General features: G+C 37.9%; 1 protein-coding gene across 1 annotated transcript in view; it reads left to right on the top strand.

The window, feature by feature from the left end:
* LOC141432974 (uncharacterized) overlaps positions 1-22,121 on the top strand; it is a 65,524-nt gene that overhangs the window by 24,600 nt on the left and 18,803 nt on the right. Inside the window, exons 2-4 of the mRNA XM_074094812.1 lie at positions 15,325-15,524; positions 17,900-18,001; positions 18,886-18,968. Of these exons, the coding sequence (XP_073950913.1) occupies positions 15,325-15,524; positions 17,900-18,001; positions 18,886-18,968 (385 nt within the window). The remainder of the gene's footprint in view (positions 1-15,324; positions 15,525-17,899; positions 18,002-18,885; positions 18,969-22,121) is intronic.

Below are 22,121 nucleotides of genomic sequence, written 5' to 3'. Positions count from 1 at the left end.
GACTAAGTTTAACGTTAGTTTCAAATTTAAACCACGGAAATATTAATACCCAAAACATGGCATCGATCATGTGATGTGAGGTTACCCACCTAGTCAAAGTTTAATAAGTTATTCAACAATCATACAAAAAATATATTATTAAAAAATATTATTGTATTTTGTAAAATATTTTACAAAATCGGATTGGTACATCCCGTGTATTTTTTATTTCTCTAATGTTGTAGTTTTAGACTACATAGGTATAATTTATTTGCTTGAGGCTAGCTTGACCCTTAAATGAACTCTAAAACCCCACCCACGAGGCCACCGACAAAGCGATTATGCTCCATCAAAGCATCCCAAACCATCAGAAACATTTTTAATCAACCGATTTACTCCGAAGCAATGATTTGCTCACAGCTGCAAATTGTGCCCTCATTCGTTTGTTCGTTCAATTAAACAATTCGGGGTCAATTTGTTGAATAATTTGGCGGGAAAAGAAACAATAAAAAACCTTTTGAAGCTCACAGCTGAATGATTATCACTGAGTCTTAAATTACTGAAATTTTCGACCAGTTCCAAATGTTAGATGAGATAAAAGATAAACCGCTTTGAAAAGGAAAGTCCTATGAGGTGTTATAATTGAAATAAATTGAAGTATTTTGGGCTGTTTTTATCGGTACTTTGTCGGGCTTAGATAAGAATTACGGGGAAAGGGCGCTCTTAATGCTCCTTTTAATAGCTGATATTTTAATTAAGCTTTGATAGATTTTGCTTTTTACATATTAAGTATTAAACCTTTACCTGGATGATTTTATACGCTGTTAATCATCATTCCAGCCTATATACGTCCCACTGCTGGGCACAGGCCTCCTCTCAGAACAAGAGGGCTTGGGCCATAGTTCCCACGCGGGCCCAGTGCGGATTGGGAACTTCACACGCACCATTGAATTGCTTCGCAGGTTTGTGCAGGTTTCCTCACGATGTTTTCCTTCACCGCAAAGCTCGTGGTAAATTTCAAATGTAATTCCGCACATGAATTTCGAAAAACTCAGAGGTGCGAGCCGGGGTTTGAACCCACGACCCTCTGTTTGAGAGGCGATAGGTCAAACCACTAGGCCACCACGGCTTATACGCCGGTTTATACGCTGTTATTAACGTTAATTGGTAATGTATAAAAACCGGGGAAAAGCAATTTCAGCAAACATAAAGTGGTGCGTATCACCGTATTTAATTTTCATTATTACCCCGTAAAACCTTTTTTTTTGATGCTCCCTTCTATTTTAAGAAATAAAGTGGCATTTATTTGGTTTAAACCAGTACCACCACCTTGCAGTAATAAGACTACAATAAAACTAAGTTACATAATAACCCGTAGTATTAGTTAGTGGTATAATAGTTAGCTAGTTTATTTTATGTGATCGATGTTGTTATGGTACCCATTTGAGTATACTATACCATAATTAATACATACGTGATTACCCATAATGAGCTTCCGATATTACAATTGCATGCATCAATTGATCACGGGCAACCTGAAGATGTTAGTAATGTTTTGTAGACCGCGGTCGGTACCGCACATAGTACAGCAATGAGTGCTACCGTTTTCGCGCTCACCAAGTTTTCTGCCTCAAGGTGGTTAGTTGTTATTACAGGCGTGAAAGTTTACAAAAGCGCCTGTATCAAGCATGCCAGTGTTTAGTTTTTGTTATTAGGGAGCGTTGAAAACTATGAAAACACAAATTATTCTAATTATAAATAAACCCGTAGGCTCACCAAAAACAGTGACTAATTTGAAAATCGGAGAACCTCTCGCCTCGCTACACTAGCGCCTCTAGCGGCGTATTCATACGCGATAGCCTACGCAGTTCCTGCGCTCTGACTTCTGGCCGAAAGGTGTGGTGTCCCGTCGCTTTAGGACTTGTTTTTTAAAGTTCTTTATTATTAGGACTAATATTATGTATATAATATAATATAATAAACACACTCGTACATTTTGAACTACAAATAATTACTTTGCTCACCTGCGACCTTATGATAGCTAGCTACGTCCATGCGACAAATGTGTATTCATATAGCTCCTCTACTTCCACACTGTAAGAACACACACAAACCCAACTAACCACACGACACTGCACTGACGCGTTTCGAACTTAACCAGAGTTCATCTTCAAAGCAACATAACCGTTCACCATGCTATGCTATATTCGAAAAGTTTTAGTGTAGTGTTGGTGGTGATAGTTGAGTTTGTGTTATTTCTGTGTGTTTTTGCAGTGTAGAGGTGGAGGAGCTGCGTGAACACACATTTGTTGCATAGACGTAGCTATAATAAGGTCGCGGGTGAGAAGAGTAACTGTTTTAGTCCATTGATATGGACCTCCACAAAGTAACGCCTGATTCAATATTTTTTGGCAACCCGATGGTAATCAAGTTGTTACGACGCTACGGCACTGGTCCTCCCTATAATATCAAAGACGTTTGAAATACACGCCCAACACGAGTTTAAATGTTGGGCGACAACGCTACGTGTACAAGATTAACAGCGGCTGGCGGCGGGCCAACCGCCAGTTTTATACAATCAGCATTTCACCAGTGCATTGCCACAGTAAACAAAATAGATGGGTCATACGTAATAACGTAAATAACAATAGATAAAGAAAAATATTTCAAATGATTAAAAGTTTTATCTATCATTATCTATCTATCTTCAATTGACCTAGTCCCAAAGTAAGCTTAGCAAAGCTTGTGTTATGGGTACTAAGCAACGGATAAATATAATTATATAGATATAGATACATCGAGTACTGCATTTTCGCAACGTAACGTTTGGCAACCTGTTTCATTTCGCAACTTTTCATTTCGCAAACTCTAAAACTGTAAATATTTCAGGATTTATTTCAGGGCCATCGTGTAGAACCCTTTAGGTTAAGTAAGGTTAGTTTTATAAAAATCCTGAAATATTTACAGTTTCAGAAATATTAAACAGTTGAGAAATGAAAAGTTGCGAAATGAAACAGGTTGCCAAACGTTATTCGCCGAAACATTAATAGATACATATTAAACACCCAAGACCCGAGAACAAATTAATTACATATCTGTATTTTTCATATTATATGTTTGTATATTTAATATCTGCCCGCCCGACACGGGAATCGAACCCGGGACCTCAAGCTTCGTAGTCAGGTTCTCTAACCACTAGGCCATCTGGTCGTCAATTGGTCGTCATTACTCATTACTTAGTTTATTTATTATTTAGTCTCATACTAATATTACTAACAGTTATAAATTCGAACGCAAATCTGTTTATCTGTTACTACCTTTTCACGGTTAAGCCGCTATGCACGCTGCCACAACTCGATTCACACCGTGATGTCAGAGATGTCAAGGATGGTAAAGTTTGTGTACTAAATGCGAGGTATTGAATCTGAAGCCATCCTGATGCCTAATGAAAATGTTCACTCAAGTCATCAGTCACGTTAAGTTGCAAAGCAAGCTGACTACTGTTTTTAGCATAACCACTGCGAGCACTCGTGACGAGACTCGAGAATGTCTTTCAATCATATTTCAACCCACTTTATGCATTTTTGTCGACTTCCGCATGTTTGCGTCTCAGGGCCATGACATGAATAAATAAAAGATATAGACAGTTTATATGACACGACCTTTTGCAAGTGTTAACATATATTTTTTCTCGTGTGCTTTACCAATTGGTCCTTGTATATTTTAAGATGAACTTCCCTTCATATTATGTATAGGTATGTCTAAGGACCTGATTTCATTGTTAGTTTAGAAATTGAAAACCCAAACAATTTCGTTAATTTAAAGTTAGTGTCAGTAGACCATTTATATTTTTTTGGACGATTGTGAGATTATATTGAAATGGAATTTGCCTTTTTGTTGAAACAAACCGTGTCCGTATAAATTCATCCGTTTGAAAGCTACAATTCCAGAGGCAGCGCAGCAGGGCTACTACGAAACTCGAAACTTCGTGCGGTCCCTCTGACACTTATACTATTTAATACGAGAGCGAGAGGGACGGTACTATACGAACTTCGAGTTTTGAGTTTCGTAGTAGCCCTGCAGTTTTGTTCCGAGAATAACAGACTGACGATCCGTCGCTTCAAACATTACTTTCACATTCATAAGTCTAAGACTAGTAGATTTCAGATAAAAAAAATTATAGAATCAAAATGAAAAAACATAAAAATAATTTACGAAATAATATACGAAACTTCTACTCGTAGATAATTCCACTGGTTGAAATTGTACTAAAACAGAAAAAAAACAGTCGTAAAAGCACAAAGTAAAAGTAGCTAAAGCTTTAGTATTTGCTTAACAACGAAAACTTGTTTATCAGCATATCCAATTTTAGTAATTCCTACCATCAGCCCAGTACAAAGCTCAGTACGGTCCAATAGATGGCTTATCTAGGCTTAGGGATTTATTTAACTATAAAGACCTTTGTGTTATAGCCTCAATCAGACAGCTTTTGTTCTACAAGCGGACAAAGTAGGTATAGTCAAAATAAAGGCGCAAAGTATCCACAACCACAAAGCAATCAAGAGTTGACTTAAGCTTATCTTTGTAATGCATTATTTCTTAATTTCTAATAATCTATGTGGCCATTGCCAAACATTTTTAACGGGAGGAAATATTGGTCAAGTGAGAATTCGACTCACACAAGCGCAGAATTAGGTACATTAAGTTGGTTACAGCTTTCTAGCAGTAGCAGTATCCACGCTATGCCGTTCTGAAACTATAAGCCTTTCTTGTAGGACTACTAAACCCTAAAAAATACTCTCATTTGTTTTTATAGCAGCCATTGCAATTTGCAATACACATTCTGTGAGAAATTCAAGCATCAGCTAATCACGTTTCAAGACATACAGACGCTGTGTGTGTAAAGATTCAGAAAGGTTAATAGGGCCCCTTTGGGCACTCTTTGGGTATGAAACTTTAAAAAGGGCATGACAATCTCCTGTCATAAGTACTTTATCAAATTATCAGGAGACAGTTCATTCAACTGCGGCCATTCGTTAACGAGGCTGACAATGGCTAGTGAGTTGGAAATTTCGTGGCCAAAGTTCGTGTCGCTGAAGTGCATGTGATATATGAGCTTTGAAATAAAACTAGTTGAAACGAATGGCGTTTAATTAATTAACGCTCTTTGTATAAAAGGTTAAGTACTGACAAGTTTGGCATTGATCACTTTTTTACAATGTGGTCTAATTCCAAAACCATTTCGAGGAATAGGTTTTTTAAATCATTTTATAACATTTTAATTGTAATGAGAGTAAGAAGTAAGAGTAATAAATTTTATTGATCGTGTGTATATTGCAAAATAACGTTTGACCTTTGTTTGACTTTCATCTTAAATAAACGTTTTGTATCTAAACCGCCTAATCCTAACACTGCCAGGTGACAGCAGACACTACGTTTTTTTTAAATAATTGTGACCAGCAAAGATTAACGCAGTTTTTAACAAAATAAATCTTTCTTTCTTTCTTTCTTTCCATGGCAACTATGGTTAGCTATAATTCCGGTTATTTAGAAATAGGATAAAAAAAGTGAAAACCCAACTAGTTAAAACCAAAATCCTTCAAATAGGTGTCTTAAATTCGCCTATTTTATGAAAAAAAAATACCTTTGTTTTTTTTAAGACCAATGCCAATTAATGACATTGTACATTAGTACAAAACTATAGAATGAACTATTCCCATCTCCTTTTTGCTCTTAGTACATTATAGTACAATATCTCGAGAGAGTAATCGAACCAAATCATTCCGAATTACGTACTCCGAATAGCCCCGATTGACCGAACAAATCTGCAGTTTTATGTAATGACAAGTTTTTAATTAAGTAGCGCAAAAAAATTAACGCAGTCCTCGTAGATACGCTATTTATAACTACACCATGATTTTTAATTGGTGATAAGGAGTTGAAAAATATTAATAATAAACTAAAATTAAATTCAACAAGCGAGGTCTGATGGTATTATCTAGCTCGTTGTTTAATGAATGAGTTAACTATCTTATTAAAACCAATTACTACCGGATACATGATCATCCTACATTAATTATAGAATTACGGTATTTGACAGCTACGAGTACCTACTGAATTTGCCATGTCTTGTATATTATTATGAAAATATAGATATACAGACAGTGTTTAGCGAAGAGAAAACCTAAATCGGTTGAAAATCTTTTCCCTTTTTAAACGCTTTTCTCTATGCAGCAGGTATGGCCTAAGGGTATGGCGCTACTTGCGTGTGACGTCACATGCAAGTGTGTCTTTCTGTGTCTAATCTTGACTTTCAAACCTATATAACTTTTTTATTTGTAAAGGTAGCATAAAAATTGTGTCTCTATTCGGTTTTTTATCCCGATATTCCCAGGGGATAGGGATAAAATCTTGGAATTTCAACCGCTGCCGCTGGGTGTAAAGCCTTGACATTTCGGACAGTTGTTCTTAACACAACCTCAATCAAGACCACAATATAAATTTTGGAAATTCCTAGGGGAATTCAAAATTCAATTCGACTGCCAGACCTAATGGTTTACGCGAGCGAAACCGCGGGTAAGGGTTAGTATTAGTACAATTAAAACCAGTTTTTACTACTTCACTTGATCTCATATCACGTAGCGAGCTATTCGACTTTGTATGATCATTGTGCTGTTAACATGTTACTGCTCCCTCGAGTAAGCGGTTGCCGGAGCGCTTGAATCCATTAAGTGAAAGAGTAGCAGACGGGTTTAATTTTATTTCGCTATGTTACGAGTAAACATATTCTACAACAATTGGCTGTTGTAATATTACAAGGGTGCAATTTAACTTATTATAATAACTCTAATCTTGTTATTTACAATGGAGCGGTTGGTGATTCAGGGCAGAGCTGAAGGCAAGAGACCCATGGTCGATCATCAACCCCATAGACATCAAGTCGGTCACCAAGTTCCATATTAGAATATGCTTGTCAAGCGGCCAATAGAGACCTATCTCGAGAGAGTCGCTGGCAGCGGATGGATGCGAGGGGCTGAAGACAGAGTGTTGTGGCGCGCCATCGAAGAGGCCTACGTCCAGCAGTGGACTGCTGTAGGCTGATGATGATGATGATGGTGAATCTCGAAGGCAGCGACCGCAGTAATGGGCGACCTCTTATGGCCACGACTACTCTGTCAAGAGTGTCCGACTTTTAACGTCTGTCTGACGTATTTTCAAGTGTTAGCAAAAAAAAGTACTTCGAGAAAAGTTTGGTCGCCGTACTGAATTGTTATGCTTACAAAAAGAGTTCATCTCATTGACAACCAAATTCAAAGCCGCACCTGTGCCGTCGTTAGTGCAGTCGGCTAACCTCCGCATTCATGCCTTACAAGCCACAGCATTTAATTCTTTATGAAAATGGACGTGCTCGTTAACATGCCCTGAGCGGGCATCATAAAGGCCCGATTACACGGTGCGATTACAGATGTAAACTTTTCCACCACATAATTAGGGGCAAGAAACGTTAATGTATGTATTTAAATTTTTTGCTGTTCTGGTATTAAATATGCATTTTTATCGATTTTTCTAAATTATAGTACTCACCGTCTCATTTTCTGAGCACGTTACGTTTTACGTTACTTCTTTGTTATGTATGTCTGTAGTCGGAAAAAAATGTAAAAACATATATAGCCAGTTCACCATATTTGTTTAGTAAGGGTCCAAACGGTGTACAAATACATGTGAGCTAATACATCTGTGTTATATTGCGGAACTGCGGGCTAAAGGTGCTTTACGTACCACCGACGAGGCAAAACGACGCGGGGCGAGACGATATTTTAATTCTTTCCTAGCAGATCTACGGTAGAAACATTATGGGTTGGCGAGGATGTGCGATACCATTATTTTTTTGTTATTGTAACGTAATGAACCGTATTGCTCCGTGAATAGAATGTTTATTCACACTGCAACGGAAACACGATTCTCGCATACCATCGCGCCGGCTAGCGCGGTATCTGTGGTGGAAATGGGTCGGCACAATTTTAATTCTTGTTCCACCTCGCCTCGTCACGCGTTGCTGGTGGAAAACACCTAAACGAGGTTCAACAGTATTGGAGCGTCAAAGTTGTAATATTACTTTCCCGATTCTAGTCGCACCGTGTAAATGAAACTTTAGACCGTAATGGATGACCGTTACAAACTGCACACAAAAAATGGCGGTATCATTTCACACAATGACCGCGGGTAGGGTTCCGTAAAAATATTCTGCGGCGTGTTTTGAGTATTTTTTTTAGCAAATTAGCTCATTCATTAATTTGAACGAATTTCACTAAAATAAATCAACAGTTTTTATAAAATGATCTATCAAAGTCGATAGGTAACATCGATGATATGAGGGAGTATATTAAAATTCTCGTGTCAATACTTAGGTACCAAATAAAATATGGCAAGTCAAAATACTAAAAATATTTTGAACATGAAACTACCGTGAGACTCACTCATATTAAATATAATGACCCGGATAACTCACGTCTTAAATCGAGTTTAGCTCGACATGTTTCGGGCTAATCCGTACCTAAAAAATATTCATCGTATGACGTCATTTAAGAATCTTCATTGTATATTATAAAGTAAATGAGCGGGACAGAAAATGCAGGCATGGTGTTTTAATCTCATCATTTTCATCTAATATTATATTTGCATTTAGTTATACACCTACCCGTGCGTAACCGTGGCGGGCGGCCAGTTCTATGAGTAGATAAAGTTTAAAACGTTGGCAAGATCCACAGTTCCAAGTGTGTTCTTTACTCTGGTCAGAACCAAATGGTTAGATGTTCACCCTAACAATGTTTTCACTCTTACGTCGTTTCACGGATGTCACGGCGAGGAGCTTCCTTAAACGGTTAGCTAACAACTTGAAATTGTTTTTTTACCGTCCTCCGTAATTGAGGCTGTATTTAATTACCGCTTCCGTTTCCGCGTAGCTTGAGCACCTTACCCTTGTGATTGTTAGGTAAATTTACTTGCTGTTTTCCGGTTTTGCGATTCTGTGGATACATCCAGCTTTTGGAGAAAAAATAACATAATTATCTCATAGTTTGTATGGAAAAAAGTGGCCTAACCCTAAATTTTCCAATGTTAATAAGAGATACAAAAGCATCAACTTTTTTTTAATGTAGCTCATCTATACCATGTATAATTTCATTAGGCAATGTCAAGATCCAGCCATCGTCAAATTAATTAAATAAATCAATAATAATTTCAATAAATTAGTTGTCAACACAAGGTGCGCCAGCTCAAACATCGTCTAACTTTAATCGTTGTTAATTTCCGTGATTGTTGAGTCGGGGATTAGAAAAATCGTCAGAAACAAGTGACAATTTCATCTACAGGATCCAAATGTAATGCCGCCATCGATTGGCATTTCATAATTTGTGCAGTATCCCGTGACTCCAAGTGCATTTCTCGAGAGCCGCTCCGAGCGCACAAAGCCAGCAGGGCTACTACGAAACTCGAAACTCGAAGTTTGTGTCGTGCGGTCCCTCTCGCTCCGAGCGCACAAAGCCAGCTCCGGGAATACGAGAATTCATTTCCACCTTCTATTTTTCATTCGCGATCTTTCATTTTCGGTGCTATAAATGCAAAGAGGCGGCGCAATTTTGCGTCAGACTGCTTTCGGCCATTATCGTACCGGCACTTCATTTGCTTCTGAATATAATTCACATCCGAAGCACCGCGGTTGTTTGCGCGGTGCTAATCTTTTTTCGGAATGTTGATTATATTTTTATTGAAGCATAGCTTCTAATGTTATTGGGTGGCTTAGCTGTGATAAGGGAAAGGTTTGATGGCTATTGCAGTACCCAGGACTTATCACGCTTAACAAAAGGAGTATTACCTCGACGTTTCAGCCACTGCACATGCAATATTATTGCGTGAAAATTATGAAAATTTAAATCACTATAAGGTTCGATGACGTTTAGTTAAAGCGGGTGAATTGAGGTTTGTTTTGGGTTTTTTTTTTACACATTTATTGCCTTCTAATAAACCTTTTGTTATCACTAAAGTCTTCTCGTCTCTTTTCCATGTAGAATCCTTTGATCATGCCTCGGCTGGTAAAGGAATTCCCATAATTAATTTTATTAAAATTCTGGAATTTCATATCAATGGCCAGAATACATTTCTTTACACAAGCGAAGGTTCACTCACGTAAAGGCCAGTAAAGCAAAGACTACAGTATATATAGGGAGACAGTAAAGCATTAAGTTTGTATGCCCTATAAATATCAAGAAAAAAATGCACGTTTTTTATAATAACTTCGGGATGTAATTATGACCTTAATGCAGAAATAATGGCTGGACCAAGGCAACTGTGGCCAGTAATGTTATAAATCACGCTAATCCCGGCGCTTACCAGTACATTTCCAGGTGCCTGAATGTTAATCGTCGGCGGCTTAGGAGCAACCCACTTTTTGCACAATAGGTATAATCTTAATCCTTCCGGGAACTTGGCAGAAAGCTACACTTCTGTCGAGCCGACCTTTTAACGGAGATTTGATGAGAGTTTAAATAAATGTATATGCAAGTTTAATTACTGTTTTTCTTCTTTTCTAATAATATCTGTAACATGCTGAATTGCAATTCATGCATTTAAGTTATTATTGTTGTTTTTTTACATACAGCAAATATTTAAAAATATACAAAACGATACAATGTCAATTTCGTCACTAATTTAAAAAAATCTCGTATCTAAAATTAATATATCAACTAAATTGAACCTTGACATAATGTTCATAAAGTTCACTCAGAAAAAATATCTATTTTGAGGTACGAGTTTTTTTTAAGTAGCGACGATTTACTAGTCATACACTACGAGTAATTTCGCCATGTCCGCCTGTCCATGGCTTATCTTATAGACTGGTTGGTAAATATGGATTTTGTAATTACGGTTCTGTTTGTTACAAATGTTGTAAGTATTCTAAGCTTTGCATGTCTAGAAATAGCGCTATCTCAAGAACGTCAATGTAACTGTTATTTATTTTCCTTCGCGGACCGCTAGCGAATACTTTGACAGCGCCGAGATTTCCGCATCCAATTTCAAGAGGATATCGGCATTTTGTCAAGAACCTATAGCAGGCAATTTACGCAATCCCATTAATATTATAAATGTGAAATTTTGTAAGTATGTTTGTTTGTTTGTTACCTTTTATCACTTCTAAACTGCTGAACCGATTTATATGAAATTCGGGATATAGATAGCTTGAGTCCCGGGGAAGGACATAGGATAGCTTTATCTCTAGCTCGTTTATGTTACGTGCTGAAATGGCTTTACCCAAATTGTTTAATTTTGCGTACGTAGCAAAGGAAAGCAGGACTTACGCAATACGCACACCAAAGAGGATAATTTGTATGAATTGTTTCCGTTCCTCGCACGGGCATAACTCATCGCCGACGACTTGAGGCAACTTTTGTAATTACGCCAACTAGTGAGTTAAGCCCTGTTTACAGCGAAACGACTATAATACGGATAAATTCAATTTCATTTTTTATGGTTCCGGAGCCAAAATGGCAAAAACGGAACCCTTATAGTTTCGCCATGTCTGTCTGTCTATCTGTCTGTCTGTCTGTCCGCCCGTCCGCGGCTTTGCTCAGGGACTATCAATACTAGAAAGCTGTAAGTTTGCACGGATATATATGTAAACTATGCCGACAAAATGGTACTAAAAAATATAAAAAAATGTAGCTCCAGCTCATCAATGATTCCACCAATGTAAAAAAACCGGCCAAGAGTGCGTCGGACACGTAGAAAATAGGGTTCCGTAGCCATAACGAAAAACTTAAGTAATATTCTTCTAAGGATTTCGTATTTTATGCGGAATCTTCCAAGTTTAGGTATATTTTATACCTTACGCTGCTATTTACTCTTAAACTACTTATAATTCTCAATCAAACTTAGCCGTTATAGTTTTCCTTGAAAGTTTGATATACTTACTACCATTCTGAATTTTTTCAAATTTTTCCACCCACCGGTTTAGATTTTAGAGGGGGGGGGGCGCTCGATTTTCATGAAATATTGCACTTTAAAGTTGAATATTTCGCAAACCAATTTCTGAATTGAAAAATTGTCTTAGCAAACCCCTAATGGTTTTAAAAGACCTATCCAACGATACCCCACACTATCAGGTTGGGTGAGAAAAAAAAATCACCCCCACTTTACGTCTATGGGAGGTACCTACCCTAATAATTTTTTTTTTTAATTTTATATTGTACCATTTTGTCGGAATAGTTTACATATATATTCGTGCAAAATTACAGCTTTCTAGCATTGATAGTCCCTGAGCAAAGCCGCGGACGGACGGACAGACAGACAAACAGACAGACATGGCGAAACTATAAGGGTTCCGTTTTTGCCGTTTTGGCTACGGAACCCTTAAAAGATAGCGGTTGGTGGTCCTACGGCAGCTTCGGTATTCGGTACTCGGATGAGACCCTAAAATAAGCAACGCGCACCACACACCATGATAAACCACACACAATACCAGGGTAATAGTGCGCGTCATTGCTTGCAGATGCTCTCGTGCGCTTCCATAGCGAGAGCATCTGAACGGGGTGTATGTAGCTCTAGTCTAGTACCTCGGGAACGCGTAAGTGTCTACGCGCGAGTACCCTCGCGCGCAAAACACTTCGTCTGGACAGGTTCTAAGTTGCAACATCTCAAAGCCGTTTGTTACCACGTATACTGAGGTAAGGATCATCTATTTTGTCCGTCCTACCTAGATATATTTACAAATAAAATTGCGTCTCCGGCTTGCAAGGTTGACATTTTCTTATCGCATGGTCTAGACCATTTCTGGAAATATGAATTGATAATCTGTAAGCTTCATTAAGTACATAATAACAATAAGTTACCAATTCATATTTCCAAAATTATACAACAGCATAAGTAAAGTTTTTTGTCATTAGACTTTAACAGCAATTCTGGTGTTTGATTTGCGGGAATACACGAGCGAATGGTACGCGCGTTAAGAAAAACCGCAGACCTATCTGTGCGAACAGGGCAGAAGGCAACAATATGCGAACACGGCTCATGTAGCGCTCTCTGTAATTAGTTACCCGTGCTCTAGTAACTCTTTTGACTAATTTAAGAGCCCTAATTATCTGTACAAGTAGGTACACATAATGTGTGTTCTTAAGAAAATGGCGACTAACTTGAGTTTGGAATTAATTATAAAGGTAATCGTCCACTTGGTTCGCTGAAAAAAGCCAAGTCGAATCGAAAGTCATTCACCATCATCATCACATTAGCCTTAGGACGTCCAGTGTTGGACATAGGCCACCCCCCTAAACCTCCAATCGCTTCGTTTAGAAGCGGCCTAGATCAACCGTGAACCTGTGAAACCATTAATTAACTATCCTGAACACAATATAAATACAAGTGGTTCCCCAAATAATGTCATCTTGTGTATCACTTACAACAAGCTGACGTAGACAAAATATTATGACACAAAAGAACATCTACGAGCAGTTATAAAGCAAATGACAGAACTGGTTATTTCCTCATAACATTAAAATGTTTCGGGGGCAGTGCAGACATAAGCATGCCGAGATTGCCAAGTGACCGTGTTAGATACTTGGCGCCTCTCAGAGTTCTCATGTTCACTTGTCCTTCTCTTAGTCAAAGATTGTGAGTGAGAGGCAACATTGGAATCAAGATATAAGTATGTACAATGAGCAGAACAGTTTACGAACGGTTTCACACATTTGTCAAATTTGAATGGTGTTAAGTACGTTACTGTAAAACGACAAAGAACAAAAGTATGCAGCTACTTTTGATGCTGACCGTACTAAAAATATGTTGAAAGAGGTACAGTAAATAACCTATATTCTCTTTTTGATTAGTTATTTGTGAATTATTGTTGTTCGTCACAAGAATGTTAAGAAAATGACATTGTATTCACAAAAAACCCACAAAGAAGTAAACTATGCTAGCCAAGCGAAATCTCACCCATTAAATTAGTTTGTTATCGTAGTAATATTTATGTAGTATTCCATTAAACTTAACAACATTAAAAAATGGAACGAATTCTAATAACGTTATCTTCATGTCCCATCCATCACAAAGCGGATGGTACGACAGCGTCTCTACCATTACCGAAAAATGAAATAATGACGTATATATTCATAAAAGCGAAACAGTCTCGACAGAAACATAAATGGTAACTCGTTGCGTCACATTATTCCACTAACGAAGCTACTTATACAGCTCGCCTTACTGTTAGCAGAGGACAAGAAAAAAAAACAATAATTTCGCTTTTCTGGATCGCAGCCAAATCCCATTTCCTTCGAAGTCCGTAATTCTTAGTTGAGAAGTCGCCAGGAGACAGCTGAAGGAATAACTTCATAAATAATTCGACAGGACGTTTCTTTGAGCACGGTGCAGATGCGACTTACATTCCATTGCTGAGTTGGTTGTAAACTTGGGCAGATTTGAATAACACTCCGTCCTTTCCGGGCAAAACATCGCCGGTACCACCTATCTAGATGAAAATTCTAGACCCGTGGTTGTTAACATATTTGGCTGGCGATCCAAAGTATATGAATAATTGAAGCCCTAACCCTAAAACTTCCGCTGAAATTGACGTCATTATAAAATATATAAAAAATAACACATGTTTTAATTAGAGAATTCCCGCGACCCACCTTAATACTGCTCGCGAACTAGCGACCCGAATTGGCGTCGCGACCTAATGTTAAGAAGCGCTGTTCTAGACTTACCATTAGCCGGTAACGGCCGATAATATTTTATATAATTATATACCTATTTACTTTAAAGATGTAGTAAAAATATATAAAATTGGATTATATTTTCGTACTGTCGGTAACTCCTTCAACTAAGTTAAGATTAAATCGAATTGATACTCGTTTTGGACAGACGTCGATCGTATTATTTTCGTAAAAATGAGGCATTTTTTTACGGACTGAAAATATCACCAATCTTAATTTCCAAGTACCTACCTATTTGGAAAAAATATACATTTCTTAAGTCGGGTAATTTAACGTATTCCACACTAACTTATTTAGTTTATTACTAGCTTTTGCCCGCAGCTTCGCCCGCATGGAATTCGGTTATCGCGCGCTGTTCCCCCGGGAACTCTTTATTTTTCCGGGATAAAAAGTAGCCTATATCACTCTCTAGCCCCTAAACTATATCTATGCCAAAAATCACGTCTATCCGTCGCTCCGTTTCTACGCGAAAGACCGACAAACATACAAACACACACAACGTAAACCTAACGTAAACAGTCGCTTGTCGAGGAGCTTCCATTAATGGTCTTCAGCGTCCCATAACCTGTATTTTTCTTTGTTCCAGATAAACAGCCCTATACTAGTGGTGGAGCTTAACCTCAACAGACTGGAAGGGACTCAGCTGAGGGCTCTGGGCCTGCTCTCAGTGTTCGGATTCAACATGACATACGCCGTCCGGGGACCCAAAGAACCCAATGGGCCTACCTCCTGTAGCGCCATAGAGTGCCGCCTGTTGGGGCACTGCTATGCTAAACATGATTACAAGTAAGTATACGTTCACTATGATGATCTACTAGTGTGCATTGAGTAGGCAGCAGGCAGGCAGTGTCTACTCTGGTATGCGGGATGGTGGCGAGGTACTGTAGCGCATATTAGCGCTGCTTAACCTAGAATTGACCTATTGCTTGCTCTATTGGATGGTATCACGTTTCTGTTGTAACATAAATGTTGGAACCAGAAGCGACATTCATTATTTTCTGATCCAAAAAGGGAGTAACAAGCGTTTTTTAGGGTTCCGTAGTCAAAATGGCAAAAACGGAATCCTTATAGTTTCGCCATGTCTGTCTGTCTGTCTGTCTGTCTGTCCGTCTGCGGCTTTGCTCAGGGACTAGCAATGCTAGAAAGCTGTAATTTTGCATGAGTATATATGTAAAATATGCCGACAAAATGGTACAATAAAATATATATATATATATTTAGGGTTCCTCCCATAGACGTAAAGTGGGGGTTTTTTTTCTCATCCAATCTTGTAATGTGGGGTGTCGTTGGATAGGTCTTTTAAAACCAATCAATTTTGCGATTCAGTCATTTGTTTGCAAAATATTCAACTTTAAAGTGCACATTTTCATTAAAAACGAGCGTCCTCCCCCTCTAAAATCTAAACTGGTGGGTGAAAAAATTTGAAAAAATTCAGGATGGTAGTAAATATATCAAACTTACAAGGAAAACTATAACGGTTAAGTTTTCTTGAGAATTATTAGTAGTTTAAGAATAAATAGCAGCCTTAGGTATAAAATATACCTAAACTTGGAATATTCCGTATAAAATACGAAATCCTTAGAAAAATATTACTTATTTTTTTCGTAATGGCTACGGAACCCTATTTCGGGCGTGTCCGATACGCTCTTGGCCGGTTTTTTCTGTGTACTGTGGGCTTTGTTCACATTTTCCTAGTTCAATGGTAGGCCTCTATGTGTAGCAAAAGTATTTTTAACGCTTAATTACTTACATTGAAATTAGAACCCACTTCGAAGCAACAAAGAATTACCCATGCTACTCGATGTTTACACTCCATGGAATATTCTAGTTGTGGTAGAGTTACTGCTGCACGCGCAATTACATTGTAGAATTCCTAGTCATCTCATCACAGTTATCTTATAACAAAATCAGTCTCCAAAAGTGCCAGTGTAATTTAATTTAATTTAAACTTTAAAAAAAAACTGTCAAAACTCTCAGGACGTAAAAATATGTCATCCTGAAAATATTATTATTAAAATTATTTAAGTTAGTTTAACGCGTAAAATATTTATTAGTTACTTAAGAAAAAAACATTTAATTTATTTTAATTCGATTTCATTTGTTCTAATTAATTGTTATTAATTGTTTAATTGATTTATGGACTTACGCCTGGAATAAAAATATCATTTAATTTCATTTCATTTCATTTCATTTCGTTTCTGGCTTTACGATGGTGAAAATACCTAATTCAACAGTTGATCTCATTATTATTATGCTCGTAACTGACAGAGTAGCTTAGCCATCTTTAATTTTATACCACTGCTAACAACAGAAATGATAGCAGCGAGTCTCATTTATTTGTCATTTAAGAGTATTGTCGAGAACTCGGACGAGACTCGGACGTATACCTTACATAATTTAAACTCAAATCAGTATGACATTTCAAAAATTGCCTAAAATTTTAAAGGAATGCACAGAAAACTCCCACATCATTTTATTTGTCACTAAAAACAAAGGTAACATTTTAAACTACGACCCCAAGGGTTAGCATCCCACTGATTGAGAAACACTGGTATAACTCAATACAAATAGTAATTTGATAATGCGAGATTCGACAAAACAAACTATCAAACCCGCTGTCGCGGGTAACTGTTTAGTTTTCATTTAAATGATCGGTTAATTTAATTGCCAAAGCCGAATCGTTTTAATGAAACCCGAGAGCGGTTAAACTAATATAACAGATTCAAATAATTTAATAACCGTTCATTTCCATAGGAATTCGTCACTGTTCCTAAAATTAATTAAGCGTGAACTTTTTCATAAATTCAAACGAATAAATGAACGAGCAAACGTATAAATGGGTCAATTTGTAGTGCCTATGGAGTGCAAAAAAATAACTCGTGATAAAATTGCAAAATTCCAGATATTTCAACGAAAATCCCCTCTCGAAAACCGATTAACGCGGCGAATAGAGCGTGAAAATTTAGTGCAAAGCAGAACAAAATGGAGTTGATGACACGCGCCATGATCCACTGGCGAGAATATAGTGGCATCATTCACTGTTTACAAAGTGGACAGTGCACGGTAAAAATGTGCCCTCTCATATCGTGTCGCAGCGGGTATTTCGACGCGGGTATTTTATAAAATTTATTGCTCAGCCCGCAATATTTTCCGGTTCGCAGAGAGTTTTTCTGCGCGTGTTTCGAGGGCTACTCGGGCTCCGACTGCGGCGCGGGCCCGCTCTGCCCCCGGACCAACATGTGCAAGAACGGCGGGACCTGCAGGTAACTATATTAATTCATATACTAGTGTCTAAGGTGTCGCCCTGAATTATACATTTCCGTTTCCTCGCTGCATTCATTCCGACGAGAGCTGCTCGCTCGTTTCCTTTAATGTTGTGCAATTTCCTTAGTATAACGAATTTCGCGCGGACCGCGGTGGTATTTTGCGGAGACCTCGATATTTGTTGAGAAAGTTTCGCTCGTTACAAGTTAAATGCATATTATTCTGAAGTGTTTCCGTTCTATTTAGACGACATTTTACGCTACGAGTCTCTCCGTCAACTAAGAGGAAATTCATTTCAATTTACCAAAGCGACGCTTGAGTTTCGTAAAACTTTATTGATAATAGATCGAGTATTACTGTTAATTATTTTGAAAGCAGGCAGATCGAACTATGTTACTTCGGTACCTACAATATTTCTAGGTATTTGACATTCTGTGTCGCCTGCTTTGAGTTTGCGTGTATCCGCATCACCTTCGAGTTGCCGGGAATTTCGCGGCCCGCCCACATATTGTAGCTGCGGGAAAAGTTTGACACTGATCTCAAATTGTTTCACTGACTTGGTGTAATATGTTCTTGTTATCAAGTACTTACTTGTTCAAGTATAACAAGGACTTAAGTTATTAAATTATCTCACACTGGCAGTTAGTACACAAATTACCAAGTACCTAACGTTTATAAATAAATGGATTTCGTTATGTACTCGTACCTAATATACTCGATTGTTGTAAAAAGGCTTCTTGATGAACTGTTCTGCACTGCCACATCGGAGCGTGCAAAAATATCTGACACGTCCTACATACCCAGAAATGGAATTGGTATCAGATATTAGTATACAAGGCCTATGTATATACAAGGACTTCATAATAAGTATTGGCTGTTGCAGACAAATGGGCCCGGCGGCGGTGAGCTGTCTCTGCGCAGCCGGCTACACCGGCGATTTCTGCGAATCACAGATCGCTGCGCCAGGTATTTTGTTTTATGGCGTAGGGTACATACAAGCATTCCAAGCCTATCATTCACTCAAAGGGCAACGCACTCATCGGCGTGCATTGAGTAGGCAGTGCTGCGCTGTGCTGCGGTGCAAACTACCAGCTGCCCGCCTTGGAATTGACCCAATGCTAGCACGACCTACCTGTGATACCCCTTGAATTGCGGGTGTCCATGGGCGACAGTCATTACTTCCCATCACGTGACCCGCATGCTTGTATAAAAAACCAAGGACGTTGTATAGCTGCAACACCAGCACTCACGAACTTCCGCATTTAAATACAAGTAAATACTTAGTTGCGTTCGACTGCGAAGAACTCGTTTATCGTATTCGTATCATTCATTACCCCTCACATCCATAACTTAACACTTTTCTACGTTCGAGTGTCACGTCTGGCTCTTAATTGTAATATCTTTGCAGAACACGTACGTACGCCTACACAGTTAACGCCTCCACTCCACACACTGCACAATACACGTGTGTTCAAATGTTCATGTTTCTAGACTTAGTCGATTATACATGTATGGGTACCTCACTTTTGAAATTTGATTCTGTTTTTCTATTTGAAAATCATAATTTTCACGGAAGGTTTATATACATACTAGCTTTTAACCGCGGCTCCGCCCACGTGGAATTCGGTTATCGCGCGCTGTTCCCTCGGGAACTGTGCATTTTTTCGGGATAAGAAGTAGCCTATATCACTCTTGGGCCCATAAACTATCTCTGTGCCAAAAATCACGTCGATCCGTCGCTCCGTTTCGACGTGAAAGACGGACAAACATACAAACACAGAAACACACACACTTTCGCATTTATAATATTAGTTTATGCATAGAATACATATACTAGAGATGCACCCCAGCTTCGCGCGGGTACAGGTTTTGGGAAACAGAGCTGGAAAATAAAGTGCCTTAAACTCGTACCTTTTATTAAATCGTGCCCGAGCGAAGCCCGGGCGGGTCGCTAGTTGTAAATAAAAAATATATAATGGTGCTTTTCAGCGCAAACTTCGCCAAGAAAAAGATAATACCTATTAAGTACATACAAGTTCGGGCCATTTTTTTTGTAACGGTGTGGGTTACCTTATAGCTAACTATGTCACTGGCATTACTTTACTGGAATAGTGTAAACAGGGTCTAACGTCTACATTTAAAGCTTTTCCACACTTTCATTTGCTCTCTGCCTTTTAGGTTGAAAACGTTTCTGTAATATAAACATTTTGTTCTGTTAACCGCGTGGTTTCAAACTGGATCCTTTTTGCTGAAGTGCCGCTCAAGGATAACCGCATGACCTCTATAAATTACTGAAATCGCAGCTGGAGTTATGCTTTCAAACACATTACAGAACAAAATATTGTCAGGATTACCTACGGCTAATTTATTTAATTGATCCCATTTAATCTTGTAGATAAATTTATAATTATAACAATTTATGGTCACTTATTATAAATGATAAGTAAAGTTTTAGTCAATGAACTAAGTCCAATTTTGTTACCTTGCTTTTTCGCTACGAACAGTCTCATCGTAGCAGCTTTAAAACCGGCCAAGAGCGCTTCGGACAAGCCCAAAATAGGGTTCCGTAGCCATTACGAAAAACCGGCTAAGAGCGTGTCGGACACGCCCCTGAATAGGGTTCCGTAGCCATTACGAAAAAATTAAGTAATATTTTTCTAAGTATTTTGTATTTTGTACGGAATATTCCAAGTTTAGGTATATTTTATACCTTAGACTGCTATTTACTCTTAAACTATTAAGAGAACTTAACCGTTATAGTTCTTATCTTATCTTATCTTGTATTTTTTTTAAATTTTCCACCCACCGGTTTAGATTTTAGAGGGGGGACGCTCGATTTTAATTAAAAATTGCGCTTTAAAGTTGAATATTTTGCAAACAAGTTATTGAATCGCAAAATCGTTTTAGCAACGCCCTAATTGTTTTAAAAAACCTATCTAACGATATCCCACATTACAAGGTTGGATGAGAAAAAAAAATCACCCCCATTTTACGTCTATGGGAAAAAAAATAGATTTTTTTATTGTACCATTTTGTCGGCATAGTTTACATATGTATTATCTTCGTGCAAAATTACAGCTTTCTAGCATTGAAAGTCCGTGAGAAAAGCCGCGGATGGACAGACAGACAGACACAGACAGACAGACAGAATAGTGGTATTTTTATTTTATAAAACACTAGCTGTTGCCCGCGACTCCGTCCGCGTATTAGTATGAAAAATAGTTAACGTCCTATTCTCAGACCTACCGAATATATGATCCTGTTTCAGAGGAGTTTAGTTACAAAGCAACAAACACTGTGACACAATAAGTTTATATTTTAGAATTTCATAAAAATTGGTAAGCCGTTTCGGAGGGGTTTGGTTATTATTATTAATTTTATGAAACACTATGACACGAGAATTTTATATATTAGTTTAAAATGTCGGCTTGTAACCTCGAAAAAACTTGAAAGTTATTAAATTGCTAATGCCAAACATAGTTAAGACAACATTCACGCCAAAAATTACGAACTGGCTCGAGATTTAGCAAGTTGAAACTGCGATATCGTAAACCACTTAGCTTTAGGTGAGCCAGCCAACAGGTGTTAGCAGTATCTGGCTCAGCTTGCCGCTATTGCCGAAGACGCCTTGAACGATTCAATGAACTGTTTATTCATTATCCGTAATTGAAATTGCTGCAGTTCAGACAGACTAAAATAAATTAATTAATTAAACTATTTCATCTACACACATATCATAAACTGAATGCATAAACCTAAAATAATGCGTTTAAAAACCGGAAATTACGACTGGCTTAGAATAATTTGTTATCTGTGAAAATGTGCAAAAATGGAAGTCGATTATTACATTTAAATTTATATTTCGAACATCTCTCACAAACAAATCAACCAAATTGAACCTCAATTCTAATAACAGTCGATATGACGTTTTTTTCGATATGAAACACCCGACTGCAAACAATTTTGACAAATCACGCACGTTACTTGATATCGAACGATATGAGAGTTGGGGCCGCGTCTTGTTTGTCTTTCAATTTAAAAAAAAACTACGGTTGCGTAATATGCGTCAGAAAAGTTTTCATTTAGCGCCATTTTTGATTGATTTATTTATTTATTAAT

The sequence above is a fragment of the Choristoneura fumiferana genome, chromosome 11 (genome assembly GCF_025370935.1).
Source record: "Choristoneura fumiferana chromosome 11, NRCan_CFum_1, whole genome shotgun sequence".
Classification (NCBI taxonomy): Eukaryota; Metazoa; Arthropoda; class Insecta; order Lepidoptera; family Tortricidae; genus Choristoneura; species Choristoneura fumiferana.
Note: the sequence above shows the minus strand (reverse complement) of the source record. Positions and strands in the feature narration are given on the sequence as shown.